The sequence below is a fragment of the Chaetodon auriga genome, chromosome 18 (assembly GCF_051107435.1).
Source record: "Chaetodon auriga isolate fChaAug3 chromosome 18, fChaAug3.hap1, whole genome shotgun sequence".
NCBI lineage: Eukaryota > Metazoa > Chordata > Actinopteri > Chaetodontiformes > Chaetodontidae > Chaetodon > Chaetodon auriga.
Window position 1 is genome coordinate 6,521,245 of NC_135091.1, and position 23,711 is coordinate 6,544,955.

The following is a 23,711-nucleotide window of genomic DNA, read 5'->3' on the forward strand; positions in this document are numbered from 1 at the left end:
TTCGTAGGTATGTTCTATGTTCTGTATGTTCTGTTAGCATGCTAACATTTGCTGATTACTACTTTACACAAACTACAACTGAGGTACCTGCAAGAAGCGCAGGTATCTCAGTATTTAGACATAAAAGTACTGAACATTTGGACCTGAGATCAAAGTCACATGAACGTCTACTAAGTTTCATGGCGATTGATCCAAAAGCTGGCCAGATATTTGAGTAAGACTACAGTTTCTCGCATTAAATGTGTTTTACTTTGTTACATCCAGAAACAGCACAATGTTTTGAAACCAAATTGGCTCTTCAGCAGCTTCAGAGGTGTTTGTCAATGGGGTCACTGTACAGTGTTGCAAGTCTTTGGGAAGCATAAATCACCACACAATGTTTGGACTGGTGGGAAATATTTGTACATTTTTTGCTGATTGCTGAGATATTTCAATGAGAAACAAAAACTTTAACTTCATGTTGGGGCTAGAGGAAAAGTCAGGGGATCACATAAGCCAGTAGGATTCACCTTCTGAGAGACCATGAATGTCTCTACTTTAATTCATAGCTATTTATCGAGCAGTTGTTGAGATATTTCAGTCTTTTTCAGTCGTTTTCTTCATATTTGACACAATCCAAACCAAGGAGAAAGGAAGGACTATTTCTGCAGTTTGCACTTTTATATCTGAGTATTTATCTAAAGTCGGTCACTTAGCACTGCCGCTGCAGCAGTAGGGAGGTTATATATGTACTGTGGGGCTGGGACCACTTATCGTAAATCCAGTGAGATCAATAAGAAAATAACTTATCCTTTTTTTTTTCTTTCTCCATAAATAAATGTTCTGCACACATGTTACACTGCAATAGGTGCTGAGGGCGCTGAGTGTTTGTCTTTTTTTAGCCTTTTTTTATGGATTTTCTTTGCTGTTCGGGGGTGTGAATCAGCGTTCGTATAGTCAGAAATTGTATTTCTAATCACTCCATTCTGTCCTGAACAAGCTGTACCAGCACTGCAACAATTCATTGATTAGTCTGCCGACAGAAAATTAATCTGCGACAGTTCTGTCACCAGGTCATTTTCTTCCAAGAAAATGCCAAACTCTTCCTCCCTCCTGCTTGTCTCCGTTTTATATAATTTGAAACCGATTATCTTTGGGTTTTGGACAGTTGCCTGGAAAAAATAAGACACTCAAAGATTTCCTCCTTTAGGTAATTGTGACAGCCATTTTTTCAGAGAATGTAGATACACAAACAATCAATCAATTAATCATGATTTTTTAAAATCAGAATATTTGTTAGTTGCAGCCTGAAGCTGTACTTTCGAGAAGAGATGCTCGTGAAAACTGAAGCGAGTGTTGTAAATACAAACATAAACAACTGGCTTACTGCGGCAGAGAGCGCAGGCCGCTGGAGGTGATGCTGCTGCACTTCAGAAAACCATCAAGCCTGCTGGGACTCCAGGTTGCCCTGATGCACTTCTCCCTTTACGGGGCTCTGGCTCATTGTGCTTGCAGACAACCCTTCCCATAATTAATTGTGATTTCATGGAGAGGATGGAGGTAGGGCATTCCCTGTGGAGATGCTAGGGAAAAAAAAAAAGATGGAGGCAGCTGCAGGGGGAAGCACAGTCATAGGGCTGTGTGAGGGGAGCAGCTGTTGCAGCCATGGATCACAGCTCATCTGCTGACGGCTGACTGAGCCATCTCAAGGACCCTTTTCACTGGTAAATTACAGAGGTGACTGTAGGGCTGTGGAGTGGTACTCAAAAAGTCGGAAAATGTAAGACTTTTTTTTTTAGATCCAAGAAGTCAAATTTACATTTTCTTTAGTACTTTGTTGAGGGAAAAGGTGTGATGTAATCGGTTTAGTTCTGCTTTTTTACCCTTTTTCTTTCACTGGGTTGTTAAAACAATGAAATCCAAGATGTCATCTGGCATTTTGTGACATTGTGAATGGCATTTTTTAACGGTTTCCCTGCATTTTTGGCTTCTGGCTTTGAGAAACCTGAATATGAATGCAGTACTCTGACTGAAACTGGGACACAGTGACATGTAAACACCACATCCAGGTTTCTGATCACACTGCCTGCAATGTGCGCAGGTGCATCATCAACACATTTCTGTATTAATTAGTGAGTAAAAGACAAAATGTGATAAATTATGTATTGATAGAAAAACATGTTTAAATCAACGCGAAAACTGCAACAGTAATACAGAAAATAATTACATCATTACTCTCATTTTGCTTTACTGGTGATCAAATGCAGCAGAACATTAAACCCAAGAGTCCGGGAGACAGAAAACAAACTCATCCTTAACTGCAGGAGTCACTCAGTCGGTACAGAGAGGATAAAGAGAGGCTGGACGTGGACAAGTCAAAGACATGCCTGCATCGATGCAGACAATAGACCATATTCACACAGCGGCCATTTTCCTGGCCTTGTTCAGGGAAGGAAGGCTGTGATCAAAAGGATAATGTTCTGCTGTGTTCCAGGTTAGAAGTCGTATACATTGTTTTTGCTTTGTATCGTCATATAGTCCAGGTCTAATGTGGTTTATTAAAAACGAAATATTTTGCGATACAGGCCTAATCAAATGTCTTGTTAATTACAGTTTCACAAGTATCAAATGTTCAGCACCACATCCTTCATCGGCACTGAAAACTTTCCAGAAACACTGGTGGGTGCCGCTTACTGCTGTTCTTTTTATTATCTAATAACGCTGAAGAGATGACAATGAGGCCGTTATGATCATCAGGAGCATTGCCTTAGTGATGACCCAGCGCAGGAGCAATTAAGATCGGCCTCCGTGTGGACCACCTCCTACTCAGTGCAAAATATATGAGCGCGCTGACCTTTATCTCTCAGTGTGTGCATTAAACAGGGAGAGAGACAAAGACAAAACAGAGGCAGACAAAAAAACCCCCACCCTTCACTGCCCTGTTATTTGGAGACAAGCATCACACATGACTTGATGCATATTCATAATTTTGCTGAACGCCATTTTGCACAGGCAGATGTAGACGAGACAGAGAGAGACAGAGAGAGATAACCGCAGAAAGAGAGGGAGAGAAGGAATGAGTTCATCATGACAGATGGGCCTGGGCGCCTTCCAACCTCCAAAGCTCCCGCAATATGACAAAGATTACACAGGAGAGCAATTAAAAAAAGGTGCCCGTGTCCTTGTGGGGTTGCACATGTTCGTCTTATACGATCCGAGGTAAAGCAAACACAAAACGTATGCAAAGAAACATCACCCACAGCATCCAGAGATATTGTTCTGGCAACTCGAATGCACCCGCTGACCAATCTGTGCACATCTTCAGTGCCGAGGCTCTGTGTTTCGAAGGGCTGGGAGAGTGATACAAACAAAATGCATCACACTGGCTTTGCGGCGAGTGCTAATCTGTCACTAAAGCCTCTGCTGTAAAACTGCTGTGGCACGAGCTGCCCCGCAGGGGTGAGGCGAGGAAAGACTCTCACTGTGTTGGTGAGAATTGAAAATGTGACAGCCAATTAGAGTCAGAGCAGACGTGCAGACTCACAGGGCTCCCCCATTTTTCAGCACACAAACAGCTCTCACATTTTTTCTAATGAGCTCCAACTTCTAAAAATCTCTGAAGGGACACTCTGACATTTTTAATTGTTAGTTGCCTTTTCGCTGCCAGAATCTCACACAGTAGGCAAAATTTTAATTATGCAGCCGTCGGTTTCCAAAAAACAGTTAGTTAGCATTGCTACTTTACTCCTCCCTAAATACCTAAACACTAAAAGGACAGAGTTCGCAGTTTACAGCTGGTTTTCACCCTTTAATTACAGTTCTACTGGTATCGCTTTTTGAAGTCCAATATCCATGATGAGGACTGATTCTTTTTGAACCAAACTGCAGTCAAAATGAGTCAAATTTAATGTAAAACAAAACTACAATTGAGTCTTTAAGAGAAGGGCAGGAGGTCCAGCGACTCCAGACAAGATGCACAGCTAACTGATGTGGTGTGAAAAGCTAAACATTTTCTTGGCTTTTCCTCTTCCTGCACAGCCTGCCCACGTATTACTTTTGAAATGTTATTTACTTATGAGCTGGCCTGCTTTCGAGGTTATCCACAGCATCGCAGAGGTCAGATAGTGCGTGCCTGAAGAGTTAAATGTCTTTCCAACGTGCCTGTGTAGAGAGTGTTTCGTACATTTTCTAGAATATCTTCCATCTCTGTAAAGAGAGCTGCTGTGGCACCAAACCTTGGACTGACTGTGGAGAGTAAACACACTGGTAGCCACTATTGACTTGGTTTTCCAATCATTTTCACTTTATCTAACAGTGCAGAAAATGTCTGACAGGGCTTTTAATGTGTGATAACAAACAGTAAACTTATGTAATATCTGAGCCCACATGTTGTTTATATGTGAGTTTGCTTTCCGATCCCATAAATAAATTACTGACCTAGCTTTCTCGATTATTCTACAGTCGGTACTGATGAGCTTCCTGAATTAATCAGTGATGCTGGAGCTGATCCTGTTGACTGATCAGGGGGAGAAACTGCATGAGCACGTAGTTATAGACAGAGTCACGGTTGTTAAGGAAATATTCATCAGCTTTTAGCTGTCAGGGGGGAGATATTATCCTCCAACGCTACAGTGCTGCTTCGTGGACACGCAGTTCGAGGTCGTATGTTTGAGTTTGTTTCCCACAGGTCCAAACTGTGGCCTGGCTAAACGAGACTTGGCTTGTCTTTTCCTTTGAAATAACACTTGGGTTAACGGCTCATTTGCACAGGGTGGGGCTTAATTTACAGCTTTTTCAGGCTGACATTTAAAAAGTGGTCGTGTAAAATCAGATTTTCACTTCTGAGCAGCACTGACTGGCCAATATTAACTGTGTTAACAGTTCCAATAATCGGGGAATCTCATACATATATTACCGTTAAAAGGTTTGCAAACACCTGTTCTCGTGATGTTTTTCTTCATCCCTTCATTTCTGGATATCTAAGCATTGAGAAAAACAGTATACAGACACCAAATGTATTATTTTACACTTGAAATAGTTTTGGCCCCAAAAGAAGAATAATTTAATGATCAAAACTTCTCGTCGATGTCCCCGCAGTGATGTACGACAGTGGAGAAGAACCTGTTTTTCCCCTAAACATCCTTCAATTTTGAATTTGTTTTCCAGTTGCAAGTCACACCAGATCATTATTGAACCACAGAGGTGCTTCTGCAGTCTACTCAGTACTTAGACTGAATAGGTTTAAACTTCAGGTCGAACGATTGTGGATTTTTCAAGGCTGACATAATAACGATAGTTAGGAGCTTCTCTCCTCACTGTGGACTGCTCCTGCTACACGCCAACACCACGATAGCAACTCGGAATAAAACACTCTGTCAGACGTTTAACAATTAAGCTAACAGCAAAGGATGACAACCAACAACCTGATCATACTATAATTTACAGATTAAGTTCCACAAATAACAATAGTTTGTAAAATGTTCTATTGCCACCGATTAATCAGCCAAACCAATTCATTAGCCTCCAGTTTAAACTGTGATTTGTTGGTCCACAATATGTTCTGCTGATATCCCACGATTCAGTTCCAGTAGTGCTAAACTCAAGTCTAACCTTCTATTTCTGCTGTGAAGTTTTAAAAATAGGCTTTGCTAGAGCAACATGCAGCTTGTTATAGTATTTATGCACTTGACATGCAAACAGGAAGCTGTTCCTGTTGAAATCTGCACAGACTTTGATGCTAAACATCCAATTTCTTTTACCAGCGACCGACAGTCTCTCATATTCTTATCTAACTGTTGCTCAGATGTCTCTAAGTCTCTTTCTGTCCTTTCAGTTGTCAGTCTTGTGGAACCACTTCACAGCGTTTTGCTCCCCATGTACAAAACACTCCCTTTTTTTTTTTTTTGCAAACTCATACAAAATAACATCTATTTGCAACCTCCCCTGCAACCTGAAAGCATGAAAGACCATTGGAAAATACAGAGTACTGCACCCAATCAAGCTTTTGTGGCAGCCGATTCCAAACTTTTGAACGATAGTGGAGGTCTCTTGAATGTGGAACACTAACAAGAAATTTTTGTCAAACAAGCCTCTCATCCATAGCTGTGTCCCCCGTGATGCATCAACTTCACTGTCAAGCCTCGTCTTCAGAGGGAATTTCTGTGCCTGAATTCCTGCAACTGGTGTTTGACCCATTCATTACCAAAAATCTAATTACAGGCTGCCATATGCTACTCATTTAACCATTTGCATCTACATAATTACTTAAGGGAGAGATGAAAGGGGACAGAAGAGTCTGAGGCTATAAACAGGCCTGTATGTCCACCCTGGCAGAAACAAGTAAAGCGTCACCTAAAGTGGAAATGAAACGCAGTTTCAGGATGAACATGGCCGTGTGTGGCTGCTCTGTGGCTCACTTCGCAGTAGTGTGTTACTGCCTAAATATAATACTTCACTATTTATATACCAATCTCCATATTTACTACCTTGTTGTACCTCTTTACTTTAAAAAACAGCACTTTTTACTGGCATCTGGTATAAAAGACAATTGTTTACTCATTTTCTTTAATCTTCTTCTTTGGTTGCTTTTGTGTTTCAGTGTGTATTCATATATATATATTTATACCCAGTTGTCTGAATTGTTCTAGCCAAGTGCGTATCAAACAGGTTGCGCTACAGTTAAGGTAAATTCCTTTCATTAATCAAGAGCTGGCACATTTCACGAGTCGAAATGTCACCGTCTTGAAGGGCAGGGCCAACCTTAATTAGTGGCCTGGGCTATAATCACGCTTTATCTGGGGCAAAGTGAATCCAGCCGTCACAGCTACAAGAATTCAACAGCTCAGTGTTACAACAGTTAGTCCAAGACAGGAAGAAGAATGAGGGCAGAGAGAAAATGAAGAGTCTTTTTGTATTCCAGAGTGGAAGCTGCTTCTGTGATTGAATACATGTCAGGTTCACTGCAACAGAGGCTCTCATGTGTCAAAAGAAACCTCTTTCTTTCTTTCTTTCTTTCACTGTGGCAACATCTAACGTTAAGTTGAATAATGTGAAAGCACGGTGTCCAGGTCCTGTCTTTCTATATCTAAGCAGGGTGCACATGAAAAGAGTACACGGAGGACGGAAAAACAACCGAACCTCCTCATCTCCTGATTCTGAGCCGAACATTTCCCGAAGCCAACCAAATAAGCCTTTAAGGCCGTGGGAAAGATCGAGCGCAAAACTGGCAATAATATTGTTGCTTGGTCGTTAAGAGGAAGCTATTACTGTCACCCTTCACTGCTTTTTATACACACATACACATATTTAGTTAATTACGTTATTAATTATAGTGTGTAACACCACTACTGCAGCCTCACTGTGGACTTCTGGTTTTGGGGAGTATTTGAATTGGCCCAAATATTCAGAGTAGACATATGGATGGATGACTTCCTCTGTCATGGTGAAATTATATATTACGATGCTGACACAGTAAATTATCTGGAAAATCAATTGAAGAACTGTTGATGGGTAAAATAACCAGCTACGAATGTCTGAAAAGTCAAGGTACGCCACCACATTGATGCAAAAATCAGAAAATTAATGCAGTGCCCTATTACAAGCAGAGATATTTAAAGGGATAGCTAATGCAGTATAAATGATATGGAAAATTTTCTCATTTATGTCGTCAAACTGGAGATATCTTCACGTTGCCAAACCTCACTGAGGAGAATGAATCATTTACGGAGAGCACAAAGAACAGATGTTTAAAGATGGAGAGTGAAGTTTAAAGGAAAGCTCTTGATGATGTTTGGCGCTTGTAGCCTGATACCAGTAAGGTTTGTTCAGATCTGAAAACAACACACATTTTTGTTCTCTAATTTGTTGTAAACATTATAACATCTTGAGACTGAAAACAGGAATCAGATAAAGCAGCTAATGGTGCCGTGTGGTGCTACTTTACACGCATTAGGGCCGTCATCCAATTGACTGTGAAAATTGATATTTGATTTTGGGGGGAAAAACGCAGCGCCATGCAGGATGCACTGAATGCACTGCATGACGGACAGGAATCACACAAGATGAGCTCCCTTACTCCTCTGGAGGATTACACTGCAGCCTGTTTCATGGCTGCAGCCTTCTCACTAAATCTAAATGTAGTTCCCATTAGTCACTTAAATACAAAAACATGGGACGATAAACACAGATGAAATTTGACCAAAACTTCTGGGACACCAATTGGAAACCCTCTGCCCTCTCATGGACATAATGCATGAAAACATGTTCAAATGGTTCAAAGGTTTGTGCATATTTTAGAAGGAATATTAAAATGTCATTTTTGGCCATTTTTTAACAGCCCTAATACACACAGAGGGAGGGAGGGAGAGCAGTGACAGAAAGAACCAGGCAGAACTTGACTGACACGATCCCTCAAAGATGAACACACCAGCACATGAAGCGCTTTAAAGCAGAGCTTCACAAATGCTTTCATATCATGTGCCCCCAACTGTGAACACACCGGGCCACTGGGGATGAATTTAACCGCCTTTATCCTGGGGGATCTCCACGTGGTGGTGAACAACTGTCTGCACATGAGAGAGACAGCGAAACCTTTGATGACAACAGCTGTTGTCACACGCTATCTACAGCCACGATCTCGAATTCCTCATGAATAAAATGACGCCACGTTAGACACATGCTTCTTTCCACTGCACACCTGTCACACACAGGTGTAAAAGACATTAGCGCGTCAGGGCCGCTGTATTGTGCGTAATGGCTCATGTACAAGGCTTACTCACACCGAAATGGAACAGAGCCGTCATGAATGTTATTAGTTACACCTGTATGTTTCCTGCTGATTAGTCAAAAAAGTCTACTAAGAAAAGGGCTCATTCTGAACAGAAACCCCAGTATGTCATCAAGTACACCTGCTGGTTTGGAGGCAGCAACTCCCTCACTTAGTTTTGACCATTTTCTCAGTGTAGCATTACGATATTGTGCCTTTCTCTTCCATCTGCCCTCAAAAAAAAAAAAAGTTGCAAACAGCTGTGCACTCTGAATCTGAACATTCTGCAAATGGAAGTTTAACTCCAAACATTTGCTTCCCCGACTGAATCTAATTGGGAGGCCTCTGCCAATTTCATCTCCAAGCATCAACAACCACTATGTGCCAGCCCGGCAGAATCAGCAATTTGGCCAAATCCATAAACAGGACTAGTTTGTAAGCCATGATAATCACATAGAAAAATAGCCTATGTCTGGCTAACACTCAAAAGTGATTTGACTCCACAGAGTGCTGTCCTCCTTCCCGGAATAAGACCATTTAAACATATATCACTTTGATGCTGCTCGCATGAATACCATGACAGTCACAGGAATTTCCTCTGTTGATGTGAAGCTGTTCAGCTGTTGAAAAGCTTTGAGTTAAGAACTAGAAATTACTGGCACAATATAAAACTGACCACCCCTCGCCCCACCCCCCCTCCCCTACAGTGGCTGTTAAAAATGTGAAAAATGCAAATGTCGCTCTCTAAAATCCATGTTTGATTTGTCCATTCAGGGCTACTGTAGAAACATGGCGGTGCAACGTGGTGGACTGCGTGGAAGGGGACCTACATTTCTGCCAATAAATGCCCTCAAATGCTGGACACTCGATCTGTAAGTCACATGTCAACAGACTAGCTTAGCATGGACACTATGAGCTAAGAATAAGAAAAGTCCATGTACTTGAATTAATACTGGGCCCAGTCTTTCAATACAGTGCATTTATGGCTGCAAGCAGCAATTATTGGAATTGTCTTATAACTTTCCCAATTAATCATTTTGCCTGAAAATGGTAAAAAAAAAAAAAAAAAAAAAAGTTCCCAGAGTGCAAGGCGACGTCTTCAAATGTTGTTTTGTCTGACCCACAATTACAAACACAACGATTTAAAAGTTCTAGAGATAAAGCATAGAAGCCAATCCTCACATTGGAGAAGCTGCGACCACAGAATGTTCTGTGTTTTCTTTAAACTAGGGACGTGAGTTTTGGTGCATTCTGCTTTTGATAGCCCGACACCCATTAAACTGCAACTAACAGTTTCTGGGTGATGGCCTCCAACCGGCGTGCGTCACAATTTCTCCTCCCAGCTCGCAGCGGCGTGATCTTTGGACATGGCAGCTGGGTGATTGTTCTTAATGTGGTACAGCAGAGTGCCAGTGCTAATGACAAACTGAAGAGAAGCGGCACACAATTTATATTTTAATTTGTTACCTCGTTACACCGAGCTTTGTTTAGCGTCCCCTTTTTTGACCCCACACTGCTATCGCTATTTGTTTGTGTCCATGTGTGTGTGCAAATTAATCTATGGATCGACATGCGTAACCAGACAAAAATGTTCTCGGGTGGTTATAAAATTAATGGTTAACCGCTGATATCCCTAATTGAAACAATAACAGAATTGTTGGTGATTCATTTTCTGTCTGTCGTCTAACGGTTTTAGATCCACTATCATTAGTTTAATTATAATATTGGGATTGTAAAATCCTTCCTCCTTCAACCTCCCCTGCAATATTTTACAGGGAAAACAGTTAATGGGTAACACAGCAAAATTAACACACAGGCCCTGAAATCCTGCCCTCCTAACAAATAAATCCTCTTGTTATCTTGCCATAGCAGTGGCAGCAGACCCGCTCGCTGCGTCCTCCTGAGAGCTCTTCCTCTCCCCCTCCTGTGCAGGCTGGCGTAGACCAGAACAGATTGACTCAGCCCGACAACAGCTGCCAGAACCCTGCAAGCCTCGTCCTCCAGACACTGATGGATTGTGGGAGATGAGCCAGGGTGATTAGCCCCTGACATGGGAGAATTATTGCAGTGTACCACCCCAAAAGAGATTGCACCTAAGTGTCAACGCAGGGCATTCACACTACTTTAAGTCATGTTGTTAATGCCCGTTCAGCCTTAGAAATGCACTGGGCTTGAAACCTACGTCAGTGACAACAAGTGGCACGACTGTGTGGGGGGACCGATCCAATTCATCACTTTCTAGAGTAAAAAAATGAAATCAGGGAGATAAAAAATGGCCTCATTGTGACAGAAAAAAGAATGACAGGGCTGACAATCAAATACTCACTTTTGCCTCGCAACAAAGAGTTTATTTTTAACTGCTGCAGTCACATATGGCACTTATCATGAGCTCGATGGCGAAGTACACCACAGTCCACCTCAGGTCGGTAAAAGGCGTCCCGATCTGAGAAACCGCTGCTCGGAAAAATGAATTAATTAAGAAATCCTACTTCTTGACTCGCAGTCATGGCGTGGAGGGTTGCTGTTGATTTGCTCTGCCAAAAATAAAACTAGTCTCTTTCCCCTGCATTTCTCTCCTCTCACAGCCACGAGCTGCTCTTGTCTGGACTTTTATTCATGCCATTTATTTCTCTCCGGCCCGGCGCAATGAAAGAAAATCCTGCTGTTATTCAACAAACATACAGAACAAGCTGTCCTAGGTTAATGTAGCCTAACTCCTGCTGCCTCTTAAAGCAGATGTTCATTAGAGTAGAAGGGCTCGCTCCTCCACACCGGGAACACTCAGCCATTCAAGTAGAGCTAAACCTCTGCACCCTCTCAGACAAGAGCAGGACAGTTTGACAGAAAGCAAGTCAAGAGGCAGCGGCTCCATTCGGTGATTCATCCAGACGCTCATTACAAGGACAAGGCAATTAATGCCCAAGCCTCAAGGTTCAACACCACAGCAGCCACATTCTCTCACTCTGGCCTGTGAATTTTTATCAGGCTAGAAACACGAATCAGGGCTGCAAGAGAGAAGTGTACTCCATCCCTGATACCGGGAGAGCTGCACCATCAAACCACATCCTGTCCACATCAAATGTCAGCCAAAAGGATCAAAATAAAGGTCTTTGAGTTTTCCTGAGGAGCAGCAACCTGTCCCTGATGTCAACGGTTAACCATTAATCAGTTACACACACACACACACACACACACCACAACCAGCTTCGCTAGCTAGCAGTCGGAGTTAAAAAATGAAGTGTGCTAAAAGAAGTTCAGTCAAAAATAAACTGTGTGATGCTACTGTTCAGTTTAGTAGCGGTACTAACTCTATGCTGTCATCTGGCTGCCAATCACCTGGCTGCCATGTCCAGCCTACGATCATGCTACGGGGGGGCATTAAGTCTGATGTGCGCCGGTCCGAGGCCATCACACAGCTGGTGTGCCTAATGATTGAGACAATATGACGGCAATCAGCGGGGTGGAGAGCGAGGGATTCGAAGAACTCGAGGTAGCCGGAGCAGAAAAACCAGCTCTGACCGCAGATTGCTGGACGGCTCTCACAAAACGAAAGCTACATCACGACCACCTGTCACTTTATCGGTGCTGACGGGGAGATGCGGCTCCTCGCTCCTCTCTGTCCGGCACACGTGAAGCTCGCAGAGAATCTGACTTCAGCGGTGAAGACGTGAGGTCTCACCGGCCGTGTGTTGGTCATGCTCTGTTAGTAGATAACAGAGTGCCGGACTCAAAGGAAAGCCTCTTGTATTGCACCTAATTTTTTTCTTAAAAATTAAGTGGTTAGCTCCTGCGTAATGGTACAATTTTGACTTTTAAAACAGCAGTAATGCAGATATTTGCACAAGAATCGTGAAAACACATTCGCACTACATTATTTTTAAAAGCAACAGTGACAGTCAGGTCAACTGATCGTATCTAACTGACGCAATATTAACTTGGCACACTGGCACAGTCTACCATTGACGACAGATGGAAGAGGATTTTACATCATATTTAGCTTGTGTGCTTTTGCTAGTTGCACCATAAGCCCTTTTCCCAGCAGACATTCTGACACGTCATGATGTAAAAAGATGCCACAGTCCCGGGGTATTGGCACTGTGCACACAGCATCAGAATGTTATCAGTTACATCTGTGCCTTTTCTGATGTGAAGAATTAAAATGTCCTCCATGAGAAACGTCTATTGTAGTAAGACTGCTCTCTTGATGAGTCATAGGCCAAGCGCACGCTCTGTGGCCTTCTGTCTGATTATACTGTGTCTAAAGAACTGAGTACGGGTGTAACTGGTGACATTAATAATGGCTGCTCTTCATTTCAACCCACCCTAACACACTTTCTGGCCACTTGGGGGAAGCGGAAACAAGCAGAGAACACAAAATTGACATATCAGTGTCTTTTAAATTCAGAAACATCCAGCAGTTATGGAGCAACATTATAATTCATTTGGACTCATGTTTTTGTCGACTTATCGAATTCAGTCCAATATTCACTCTCTTTTAGCTCCATTTTTGGTCTATACCAACTCCTGAGGAATATATCTGGCTCTTTAGCTGCTGAATGTTCCACTTTGTTTAACAGCTAGTCACTAACTGTGTCTGCCTGCTGCACGGCACTGAGCAGGGAAGCGTAAAAGCTCCATGAAGTGGCTGAAAACGACCCCATGAGAGCGGCGAGAATGAACCAAAACCATTACGTTCGCGAGCTGAAACTCACAATAAAGCTCTGCAAAGCTGAAGGAAGCTGCAGATGATCCATCAGTAAGAATGAGTCCTTTCAAACTGTCATTTGATCCTTTGTCACTGTGAAAATAAATCTGCTAACATGAATATGAAACTGGTGCTTGTATTTCATCAACAGCACCCAAATTTGAGGTTTAATTTGAAAGGAAGTGCCTTTCAAAAAGCTGCAAATGCTATCCAGTCACTCAGTGGGATTTATTTTTTCTAAATTCCCAATTATCAGCCTCTGTACAGGCCAAAGTATTCTACAGCGATCAAACACTGCTAATTATGCTAATAGAATGGCCTCTACACGAATGAAAATTGAGAAACACTGTAGCATCAGGCTGGTGTCCAAGTGTTTAACGAGGGCAGCACATCTACAAGCACCTTGTCACATAATGAAATGCTGATTTCGCCATTATTCTGCATTGTGGCATTTGTTCATTACAATGTGACCACAGGAGGAAAAAAAATCATTCAAAGACGGCGAAGCAATCACACTTCTATGAGAAAAAGATCAATATTCTTGTCCACAGCGGGACACACGGTGCCCCATACAGTCCATATTAATGCATGCTGTGGTCCAATCTAACCATAACGAGGGTTCAAATCACACAACTGGCTCCCAGTTGATTTTTTTTCTTTTTATATCAACTCGATCGTCAGAGATAAAATCCATACCGCCGTCTTAGTTTTCTACGGACCTTTAACGACATTTGTTCAATCACAACTACAAAATAACAGCCTTCTTTTGTTTAGTACACCGTTTACAAGCAGTGGAATAACATACTGTTGTTGTTTATGTGTCAGCGCAGAAAATAAATAGCAGAGAGGGAAGAATGCGTCCAAATCTGAAACCAACACGAGCATCTGCTGTGAAGCGCTGACAGACTGAACGCCCGGCTGGGTGAGTGACCTACAAGAACGGCAATCTACACCTCTGTCTGGGGTTACCGCTGCCCGGTCCTCCACATCTCACACAGACGCTCATTAATCTAATAATACATGACAAATATAACTGCTTATATAACTAACAAGTGAGAAAGTGTGGAAGGAACATTCAATCCAGACAGCGGTGTGAACTGCATAACCTTCGCTGCCTCTATACATTAGGTGAATATTTTGTGTTTCACGCAGCCGTATCCCTGCAATCCCTTTTCAGTTCTCTCTCCGTCATCAGATTCAGGACACTGCATTTGTTCGTGCTCAGCAACTTTCTTTTCCCACCACGTTTCAGACCTCCAGAGGCATAACATGATCAAACAATGAAGTTTGACTCGTATGCTCAACTCATTATCTGTGATGTATTAAGTGATTTGACAAAAGCATCCTCCTGTCACGTAGAAAATGCATGCTCTGATGATCCACGCAATCCTTCACGGCCACAAATGAACTGACCACAAAGCTTTGGGCCAACAACTCTGGTGAGGCCGCTCTTAAGTGCTCAACTCTGGGCTTAGAAATCTGAGTGAAGACGGATACTGAAGCATGTTATAAAAGCAATAACCTCAGTGTTCCCATAAACAGGCTAAGCCCTAATAGCAGTTACTGGAGTGCCAAACTACAAGTGGCTGGCTCTCCTGATTCAACCTATTACAGCAGGTTGTGATAAGCTCCTCTGACCCATCAGTCATTAATTGATTGCCACAAATTGCAAATTCGCCAACATCTGCTTCTTCACTCCCTTTCCAGTTTATTAGGCACGACTTAAAGTAATGCTGTGCTAACTCCTAACATCATGTAGGTTGTAATGGTCACATTTTGCTTAAGTGTTTGAGAGAGGTATTGATTCAACTTTCTGGTCATTCAGGAGGCTGTAGTTTGTGGTTCTGTTGAACTGTGCTGTGTTATAGTGAGAGGTGATTCTAATATGTAGTCTACCTTCATTTATATTGATTGGATGGAAACTGATCAATGGTGAGTTTTGTTAAAAAAAGGACATAAAACCTTTGAAAGCAACTTATTCTTCTGACATTATAAACTACATTATAGGAAACCAATACCTTATGATAGGGCAACACATTATAGCAGCAGTACCTGCCGATCTCCTCTGAATACCCAATAAATTATAATTATTACAGTTAATGCCACCTTGCTCAAGGGCAAAGTTAAAAACATGACTCACAGACTCAAACTTATTATCCACTTTTTAGACACAAGACCCTTACCTGTAAACATCAAACAGAACTTCTATTTGCATCTTATGGTTTTATGATTAGACACACAATACTAATAGCAGCTATAACAGTTTTCGTGCATAAATGCACCCAATGAAAACTAGTACGTAGCAGAAACGATCGTCGTTGTATTTAAACATTTTGACTTAAAAGGAAGTTCATTATGGCTTTCATAATCAGTATAAATTAGCATACCAGTGTGAACGCTTAGCAGTGAAGGTCGACAATAAATTGCCAGTTTTTTTTAATGAAGTTTGGCGTGACATTTTACTCATACTAAAAGAGCGGCACGTTATGCGGTTGTGGGTTTTGATAATCAAAAGGGGGGCCCAAATACTGAAAATATGTTTCGCTACCCAGCATTTTTCAGACCAGCCCTGGCAGTCGTATGTACAGACAAGTTACATCACGGCAAAGCACCGACTACACCGGCTTGGTTGACGTGTGCCCCAGCCGAGATCAAAGCAAAACAGACTCACGACTTGCAGCGACTACGGAGAGCGACTCAACTGCCTCAAAGTCTTTATGAAACCCACCAACCGTTTACATTTTCACCAATTAGAAAATCCACATCTGAGACAATGAGATCGAGAGGGCTTCGGTTTTAAAGACGGACAGGGGGATTGCAGGGGAAACACACAAGGGGCCATATGTCTCATCTGGCCAATTAGCTTGCCTGCTAGCCAGCAATGGTCACAACAAAATGCATTTGCTCTCCACTACACTTGCACACCAATGTTAGCTTCATTAGCTACTCACCCCAGCAGAAGAGTGCAGGATGTCCTAAAAACTGAGTCACAGCCGCCCGCCACGTTTGTCAAACCGCAAAAATCTCGCTGTGCTGAATTTGAGCGACTCTTCGGTGTCCGGACGAGCCTGCGGCGCTGCTGCGTTTTCAGTTCGCACCTCTCACAGCACCATTAAAAGCTGCATTGTTGGAGGGACGGCTGGACAAACAGCACCGACAGCACGCCGCAAAGCATTGTGGGAAACGGTGTTGCTTAATGTGTCACTCAAACACTTGAAAAATTGGGAAAAGCCTCCACCTAGTGGTCAAAATGGGTACTGTGGAATGATACATAGAAGAAGGACAAGATTTTCATGAATGTATATTATTTTAACATATGATAAAATATGTTTTTGTTAAAACAATATGTGTTAATGTTTTTTGTATTATATTTATTTTTTTCTGATTTGAAGATGGATATTACAGATGGCAAGGACTGCAGCACCTCTTCCTGATAGTTGTTTCTTTTTGCTTGATTTTGTTATATGCTCAGTACTGTCTTTCAAAAGACTTTCAAAAGACAGTACTGAAAAACAAGAAGCAAAACAGTGCAACAAAGACCATAAACACAGATGCCGTAAAAGAGTAATGAACAAACATACACAACCAATAATTCAGCAGAGATGATTTGATGAAATGCATGACAAGCAAATTGATTTTACCATTATGGGATGTGGGAAATAACACGAGAAGAGCTTGTTTCAATGTGCAGCAGACTATGAAATACACTTAAACAGCACATAAGTCACACAGCATGATATCGAATTGACCTTTTATTTAAGAAGGTAGCCAACTTTGTAAGTCAGACTGAGCATATAAATGTGAATTAACTGACCAAGTGAAATACGGTATCTGTTCGTAATTTCTCATTTTCAAATTTAAACGTGTACAGAAACAAATGAGAAAATTACAATCTTCTGCTTACTGATATTAAGGAAACACAGCATAGCCTTAGTGATGGAAACTCTGTCTCGATGGACCATTACAACTGTTTTGCTCTTGAAAAACTTACATTTTTGCTAAATAAAGGGAAACTACCCTATTGTATTTGCTGAAGAATTACATATTTTTTTACTTGTTTGCTTAATGTTTTCTTCTTTTTTACACCCTGTCATTCATCTTATTTCATTTGCTTGCTTATATGTGTATTTTTTGAACTATTAAAAAAAAAAGAAAAAAAGAAAAAAAAAAAAGAAGTGCATTTGTTAAGAAAAACATGTTTTCAGATGGTCCCATAAGCTTCTTACAGCTTTTCAAGGCTGTAACTTCAAGTATAAAGTGTAAAGTCTCTGGGTGGCAGTAGTGAGCCCATCAGAGAGTTAATGTACCTCAGTAGCCCTCGAAGAAGAGATTCCTTCAGCAGTCGCAGGGTGATGACGTAAAGCAGAAAAATGGAGAGAAAACACATGTCAGCTTTTGCTTTGTATCAAACGTTTTCAAAAGAGGTGGTCGCTCCTGCTTCGAGGGTTTCCCCGCAGGTATATTTCATTGAAGTAATCCGGTAGATGCTGGTTTAGTGTCTGTGGTAGACATGTCCGTCGCAGCTGCGCGAGGACCGGTGCTCAAACCAGCACAGTCCTCCTGATAGCGAGTTACTGATCAAACCATGCTACATACGTTGTCTCCCTCTCTCTGACTGACTGTGTAGCTTGACTGTGTTTAGCTTAATGCTAACTTGTGTGGTGTTGTAGGTGGCAGAGAAGAAGAGAAAGAAAAGGGAGAATGGAGGCAGTAAGGTCAACACAGGTAAAGCTCAGTTAAAGCCTGAAAGGAAGAAAGTGCGGAGGAAGCCCCGCCCCCTAAGGTCTGCGCAGAGAGAGGAGGGGCCAAAGGGAACAGCACAGGTAAGTGTGTACCTGCTGTATGTTCGTGACCACGTCTGTGAATATCTGTAGTATTATTTTTGAACTTAAAACAATCATGCTATTCAGTTGTGGTTCATGGAGTCTGTATGCTTCAGATGCATGAGGAGGAGAGTGTAAATGGAGACGGCGATGGAGACGGTGAGGCTCTGGATGCTTTTCTGGCCAATCTGGCAAAAGTCAGCAACAGCAGGGAGAGAGCGAGCAAGCTGTTCCAGTGGCTCATCAACCCCATTCCTGCCAAGTCCTTCTTCAGGTACAGATGAGCGTGCTGGCTGTATGTCTGCCTGTGAATGTGGATCGATGATTGATGTAAATACTCTAAAGGAAGAAGTTCATATCAGCAGGCAGCAAACAATGGGGTCATACGATACGAAACGACTAAGAATGCACTCTGCACAAAGGTGCCATCTTTTTCCTGGAGCGTTCGCTGGCTGATGTTTGTCCTCTTTCCTCAGGGAGACATGGGAGAAGAAGCCCATCCTTGTTCAACGTAAAAATCCACATTACTACAAAGGACTTTTCTCCACGGAGGAGTTTGATCGCATATTAAGAGAGGTAACGATCTGAAGCATTTCACAGACGCTCATCCTTAATTCATGCAGAATTTCCCGCCTGTTTAGCAATTTGTATGTTGTTATCAACACAGATCTTTCACATTCACATTTCACACACTGTTATTTTGACTCGCATCGGCAGGCTTTGCTGCCACTTCAAAGGTTGTTCTCCATCACTGGAAGAGCCCGACAAAGCCTGATTTTGCTGAGTGGTTAACATTAATTACAGACATTGCCTCTTCTTGAACCTGTAATTGCATAATCTGATAATCATCAGGGGAATTTCTATGAAGCTTGCTCTCATTTTTTAGATTTATGTAGCGAAAGAAACCAAATAGGAAGTAGATTGTCCTGTTTTTATGTGAAAATGAGTGCTGATCTTTCCCATATGACTGAATCACATTGTTTAATTTCAGGAGGATGTTCAGTATGGAGTGAACCTGGATGTCACCAGCTACACTAATGGGACGAGGGAGACTCACAATCCTCCAGGGAGAGCCCTGCCATTCACTGTGTGGGACTTCTATGAGGTAAGACCACTGATGCAGGCGGCAGATTTGTATAGTTTGTGATTATTTCTACAGCAACATCACCGTGATTCTGCATCTTTTTATGGTTGGGTTACATTCCTTATAATTGGGCCCTTTGCAGCGAGTTAGCCGCACCAGCTTCCTCAGTGGGGGTCATTAAAGTTTCGTCTAACTTTCAAATTTTCCGAGACCAACTTCATTAAAAAACAAATGTATGTTTATGCATTAAGTAATATATTAATTTTAATCTCTTCTGTGCTGCAAGCTGGAAGTCATTTTGTGTTAAGTGCACTAGCCGTGTCAGTGCACCATCTGCACTGCTTGTAGATCAGTAATCATCATCATCATAAGTCCTCACAGCACTCTTCTAAAGACTGCTGGCAGTGGATGCTGTATGAGGGCTGATATCCTGGACCTGGACCCAGCTTTTGATTGGAACAAGGTCTGGTCCAGCACGCTGCTAGCCTCCAGAAATCCTCATCACCAGCAAATTCACTATAATTTTATACATCAGTGTACATGACGCCAAGGACGCTTTGTTTAATGAAATCAATTGCTGACCCTATTTGCTCTGTGTGTCCTGTAAAGGCTGTCTGTGCTTCTTTTCATATGTTTTGGGAATGTTATCCCGTGGCCTGATTCTGGGAGATGTTTGCCTCAAACCTCAGTATGCGTCTCTCAGCCGTTATATTTATTCAAAATGATCTGTCCATGCTGACCTGGACACTGATCGAAAGGCGGGTGCTCGTCCCAAAGTGCGGCTGTTTTTGTTTTTTGTTTGTTTTTTCATTGTTGCATGTTATAAACAAATGTCTATAAAAGAAAAAATCTGATCACAAAACAACAAAACTAATTATCATCATCATTATCGTGTCTCTGTTTCCCAGAGTGGCTGCTCCCTCCGCATGCTGAATCCGCAGGCGTTCTCCTCCACGGTGTGGAACGTGCTGTCCATCCTCCAAGAGCAGTTCGGCAGCATGGCAGGAGCCAACATGTAATTATCCTGCACAGGTATCGTCCTGAAAACCTTTTTTGGATACTTTCAACTGCTATTAGATGTCTGTTTTCCTTTAACCAGATATCTGACACCACCTGGAACGCAAGGCTTCGCTCCACATTACGACGACATCGAGGCGTTTGTGGTCCAGCTGGAGGGGAAGAAACATTGGAGAGTGTACAACCCGAGGTGAGAGACAGTGAGGAACCTTTGAAACATTCACACCAACTTGTTTCTGCTCTGTTGTTGTGCTGTTTGATGTAAACTTTAACGAGGAACACACGGTGAAGCTGTTTTTCTGACTTTTTCTTAGGACAGAAGATGAGGTCTTGCCTGTGCTGTCGAGTCGTAAGTTAAAGAGAAATTTATTTTCCAGTCTTTTTTTCTCGCAGTGAAAGTCATTTATCTCTAGCTTTACACACATCTCCATAGAGAAAGGCGCCTCGTTTCATTGTCCCATCTGTCTACGTATGATCTGTCTGGAGCTGATAAACCGTGCGGCACACAGCTGTCATTGCTCAGACGTGACGGCTTTGCGTTTCCTCTCCAGCAAACTTTAATCAGGCAGACATTGGGAAGCCGATCCTGGAGGTGGTGCTAGAAGCCGGGGATCTCCTCTACTTCCCCCGAGGATTCATCCACCAGGGCGACTGCCTCCCAGATGCTCACTCCCTCCACATCACCATCTCCTCTTACCAGAAGAACAGCTGGGGGGATCTGCTGCACAGGGTACACGCCTACATAGTTAACAAAAGGCCACATCGGGGCACGGGGACATTAGCAGCTGCAAGTTATTTCCTACATCAAGCATTTATTGACAGCATTACAGGTGTGTAATAACCAATAGCATTCCCTTATATGATACCTGATTGAACCTGCAGCCACTCTATGAAAGCTTTTCCATTTGCTGATCGAAACACATTCAGTTCTTCCTGGAAAAAGCACTCGGGTGCACAGGAAATTCAGCATTTTTTGGTTTGCTGCTGCAGCGACAGCAGGTTTTAATGAACACAGAAGAAGAGGAACTAAGTTTCGTTTGGTAAATCTGCGGCTGGTGCAATCCAAAAACACCAAAGCAATGAGTGCACTCAGGCAAAGACCAAATCCTAAATAGAAGAGCCCCGTGGATTATCATTTAAAGTTCAGTTTAAAAATAATAAACTTTTTTTTAACTACAGATAAAGGCAGCGGCTTTGGGCAGAAACCTAAGTGCTTAACAAAGGGCAGCGTGAGGTCAAAGAACATTTTCCATTTTTGATTCTGTTTTTGATTTACATAGGGCAGCAGCGAACATTATTAATCTACAGCCACATTATGAAAGTACATTTCCGCAGGCAGTGATGCTTTTTTCTGTTTGCAGCTGCAGCAACAGATGCTTGTTTTGGAATAAGCAGAAGAAAAGTTAGTCTGAGGATTGATGGCCCACGTGGTGTAACACGCAGAAAAGACACCCAAATTTTAATCCAGAGATAATCCAAAGAAAAAAAATGTTCCAGTACCACCCGACTGTTTGATTGCAGAAATGCCACAGCAATGAGCACACTGCACCAACGGAGAGGACAAAGCCCGAAACACAAGAAGCGTGTGAATTATCACCAGTTTACAGTGACGATAAGTCTGTTTTAATGTGTAGGAGAGTCGTCGAGCTGTGATGCAACACATTGCATTACATGTGTACAAACTTAAAGAAAATTGGAGGAAGATAGTTCTAATCATTTCTGGGGTGCATTATTCCAGTGATACTTTGGATAAAACTGGTGGAATAGATAAAAAATTCCACTCTCAACCCCAAGACCTGCGAAGAGGAAGTTTAAACAGACTCTCTATAAAACAGTTAACCAGGTTTTTATGCTCTATTTTTTACATTCACCAAAGGTTGTTCCACTTTTTTTTTTATCTCCCCTTTCCAGGTGGTTCCAGCAGCCTTGGAAATAGCAATGGAGGAGGATGTGGAGTTCAGACAGGGCTTACCTCTTGACTACCTGACATACATGGGGGTACAGAACTCTGACAAGGTAATTAATCTGTTCTTCTGCGTTTACTTGTCACTTCCTGTCACCATCCTTGACTTTTCACCAGTGACCCGCGACCCCCTCATGTGTTTAGGATGACCCACGCAGGACAAAATTCTTCTCACGAATTGAGAGTCTCATGAAGAAGCTAACAAATTACGCTGCGGTTGATGCTGCCGTGGATCAGAAAGCCAGAGACTTCCTCCATGACTGCCTTCCTCCCATGCTCACTCCAGGTATAAGATGGATACATCTGTTTTGAGGAATTAACTTATTTCAATTAAGTCAGATGAAAATTGTACTACTGCATGAAGGCGTGGTTATACATAATGCTTCTGATTCTGTTTCATGCCAATTCAGATGAATTGGGGAGCAGTGTGAACGGAGCGCCCGTTCGGTGGGAGCGCGGCCAAGTTACGGACGTAGGCGCACAATTCACGACCCAGACCCGAGTCAGAGTTCTGCGTGCTGGATGTGCGAGGTAATGAAACTTTCTATCGCATTTCACTGCAGGAAACACCCGCTTTAATGATCCATTAACACAGAAATGTGAAAAAATGGCAACATAAAAGACGTAAGTTTATCATGTGATGTAACTAAACTTTCTGTCTTCTCAGGTTATGCAGTGATGGAGAAGCTGTTCATCTTTTCTACACAACAGACAACTCCAGAGTTTACCACAAAGAGGAGCTCAAGAGTTTTGAAATAAAAGCAGAGGTAGACTTAAAGATCTGTGGAAATCGAATGTCTTCTGCATCGTGTCTGAGCGATGGTGTCACCACATATTGTTTTTCTTTCAGCACACAGACGCCGTGGAGTTTCTGATCCATTCATATCCCAAATTTGTGACAGTGGGCAGTTTGCCGTGTGACTCTGCAGAGGACAGGGTATGCATGCTGTCTTTTGGTCATAGGCGTGTCCTCACCCTTCTCTAATGTCCGTGGACTTAGTACAACACATCCCATCTGACAGTTATTTATTCCAAATGATAAATATTTGAGCCTGTGTCATTGTGAAATTAGTGGTTTGACTTTTTCATGTGTCTTTTTTCCCCTCTAGATCGCTTTGGCTGAGCTGCTTTTCGAGAGGGGGATTATCCACACTGCAGAACCTCTGTAGTGGCCACAAACTCTTCAGTCATGCTGACTGCTTGAATGGATTCAAATTACCTTTGTACAAAATAAGATCTTCAATGCAAAACATGTCTCGTCCTGTGTAGTCTTCACTAGTTTCACTGGAATAGTCATGCTGGACAGCCTGCTCATGAATGGTCTGTGTTCAGGACCAAATAAACCAGTCTTTTCAGTTTTTTTTAATGAAATGATG

At 42.3% G+C, this 23,711-nt stretch overlaps 2 protein-coding genes across 2 annotated transcripts in view; one reads left to right on the forward strand and one right to left on the reverse strand.

The window, feature by feature from the left end:
* Positions 1–16,603, reverse strand: part of extl3 (exostosin-like glycosyltransferase 3) — a 31,943-nt gene extending 15,340 nt beyond the window's left edge. The window contains exon 1 of the mRNA XM_076756561.1: positions 16,400–16,603. The gene's annotated coding sequence lies outside the window, so the exon portion shown is untranslated. The remainder of the gene's footprint in view (positions 1–16,399) is intronic.
* A 1,171-nt stretch (positions 16,604–17,774) lies between these two features.
* Positions 17,775–23,699, forward strand: riox1 (ribosomal oxygenase 1). Its single transcript, XM_076756566.1, has 15 exons — positions 17,775–17,905; positions 18,119–18,271; positions 18,388–18,545; positions 18,748–18,847; positions 19,263–19,376; positions 20,264–20,370; positions 20,455–20,562; positions 20,687–20,721; positions 20,924–21,102; positions 22,284–22,388; positions 22,480–22,621; positions 22,746–22,866; positions 23,003–23,102; positions 23,186–23,272; positions 23,445–23,699. Exons 1-15 carry the CDS (start codon positions 17,819–17,821, stop codon positions 23,502–23,504), a joined length of 1,656 nt encoding a protein of 551 aa, XP_076612681.1. The 5' UTR covers positions 17,775–17,818; the 3' UTR covers positions 23,505–23,699.
* Positions 23,700–23,711: the final 12 nt, after the last annotated feature.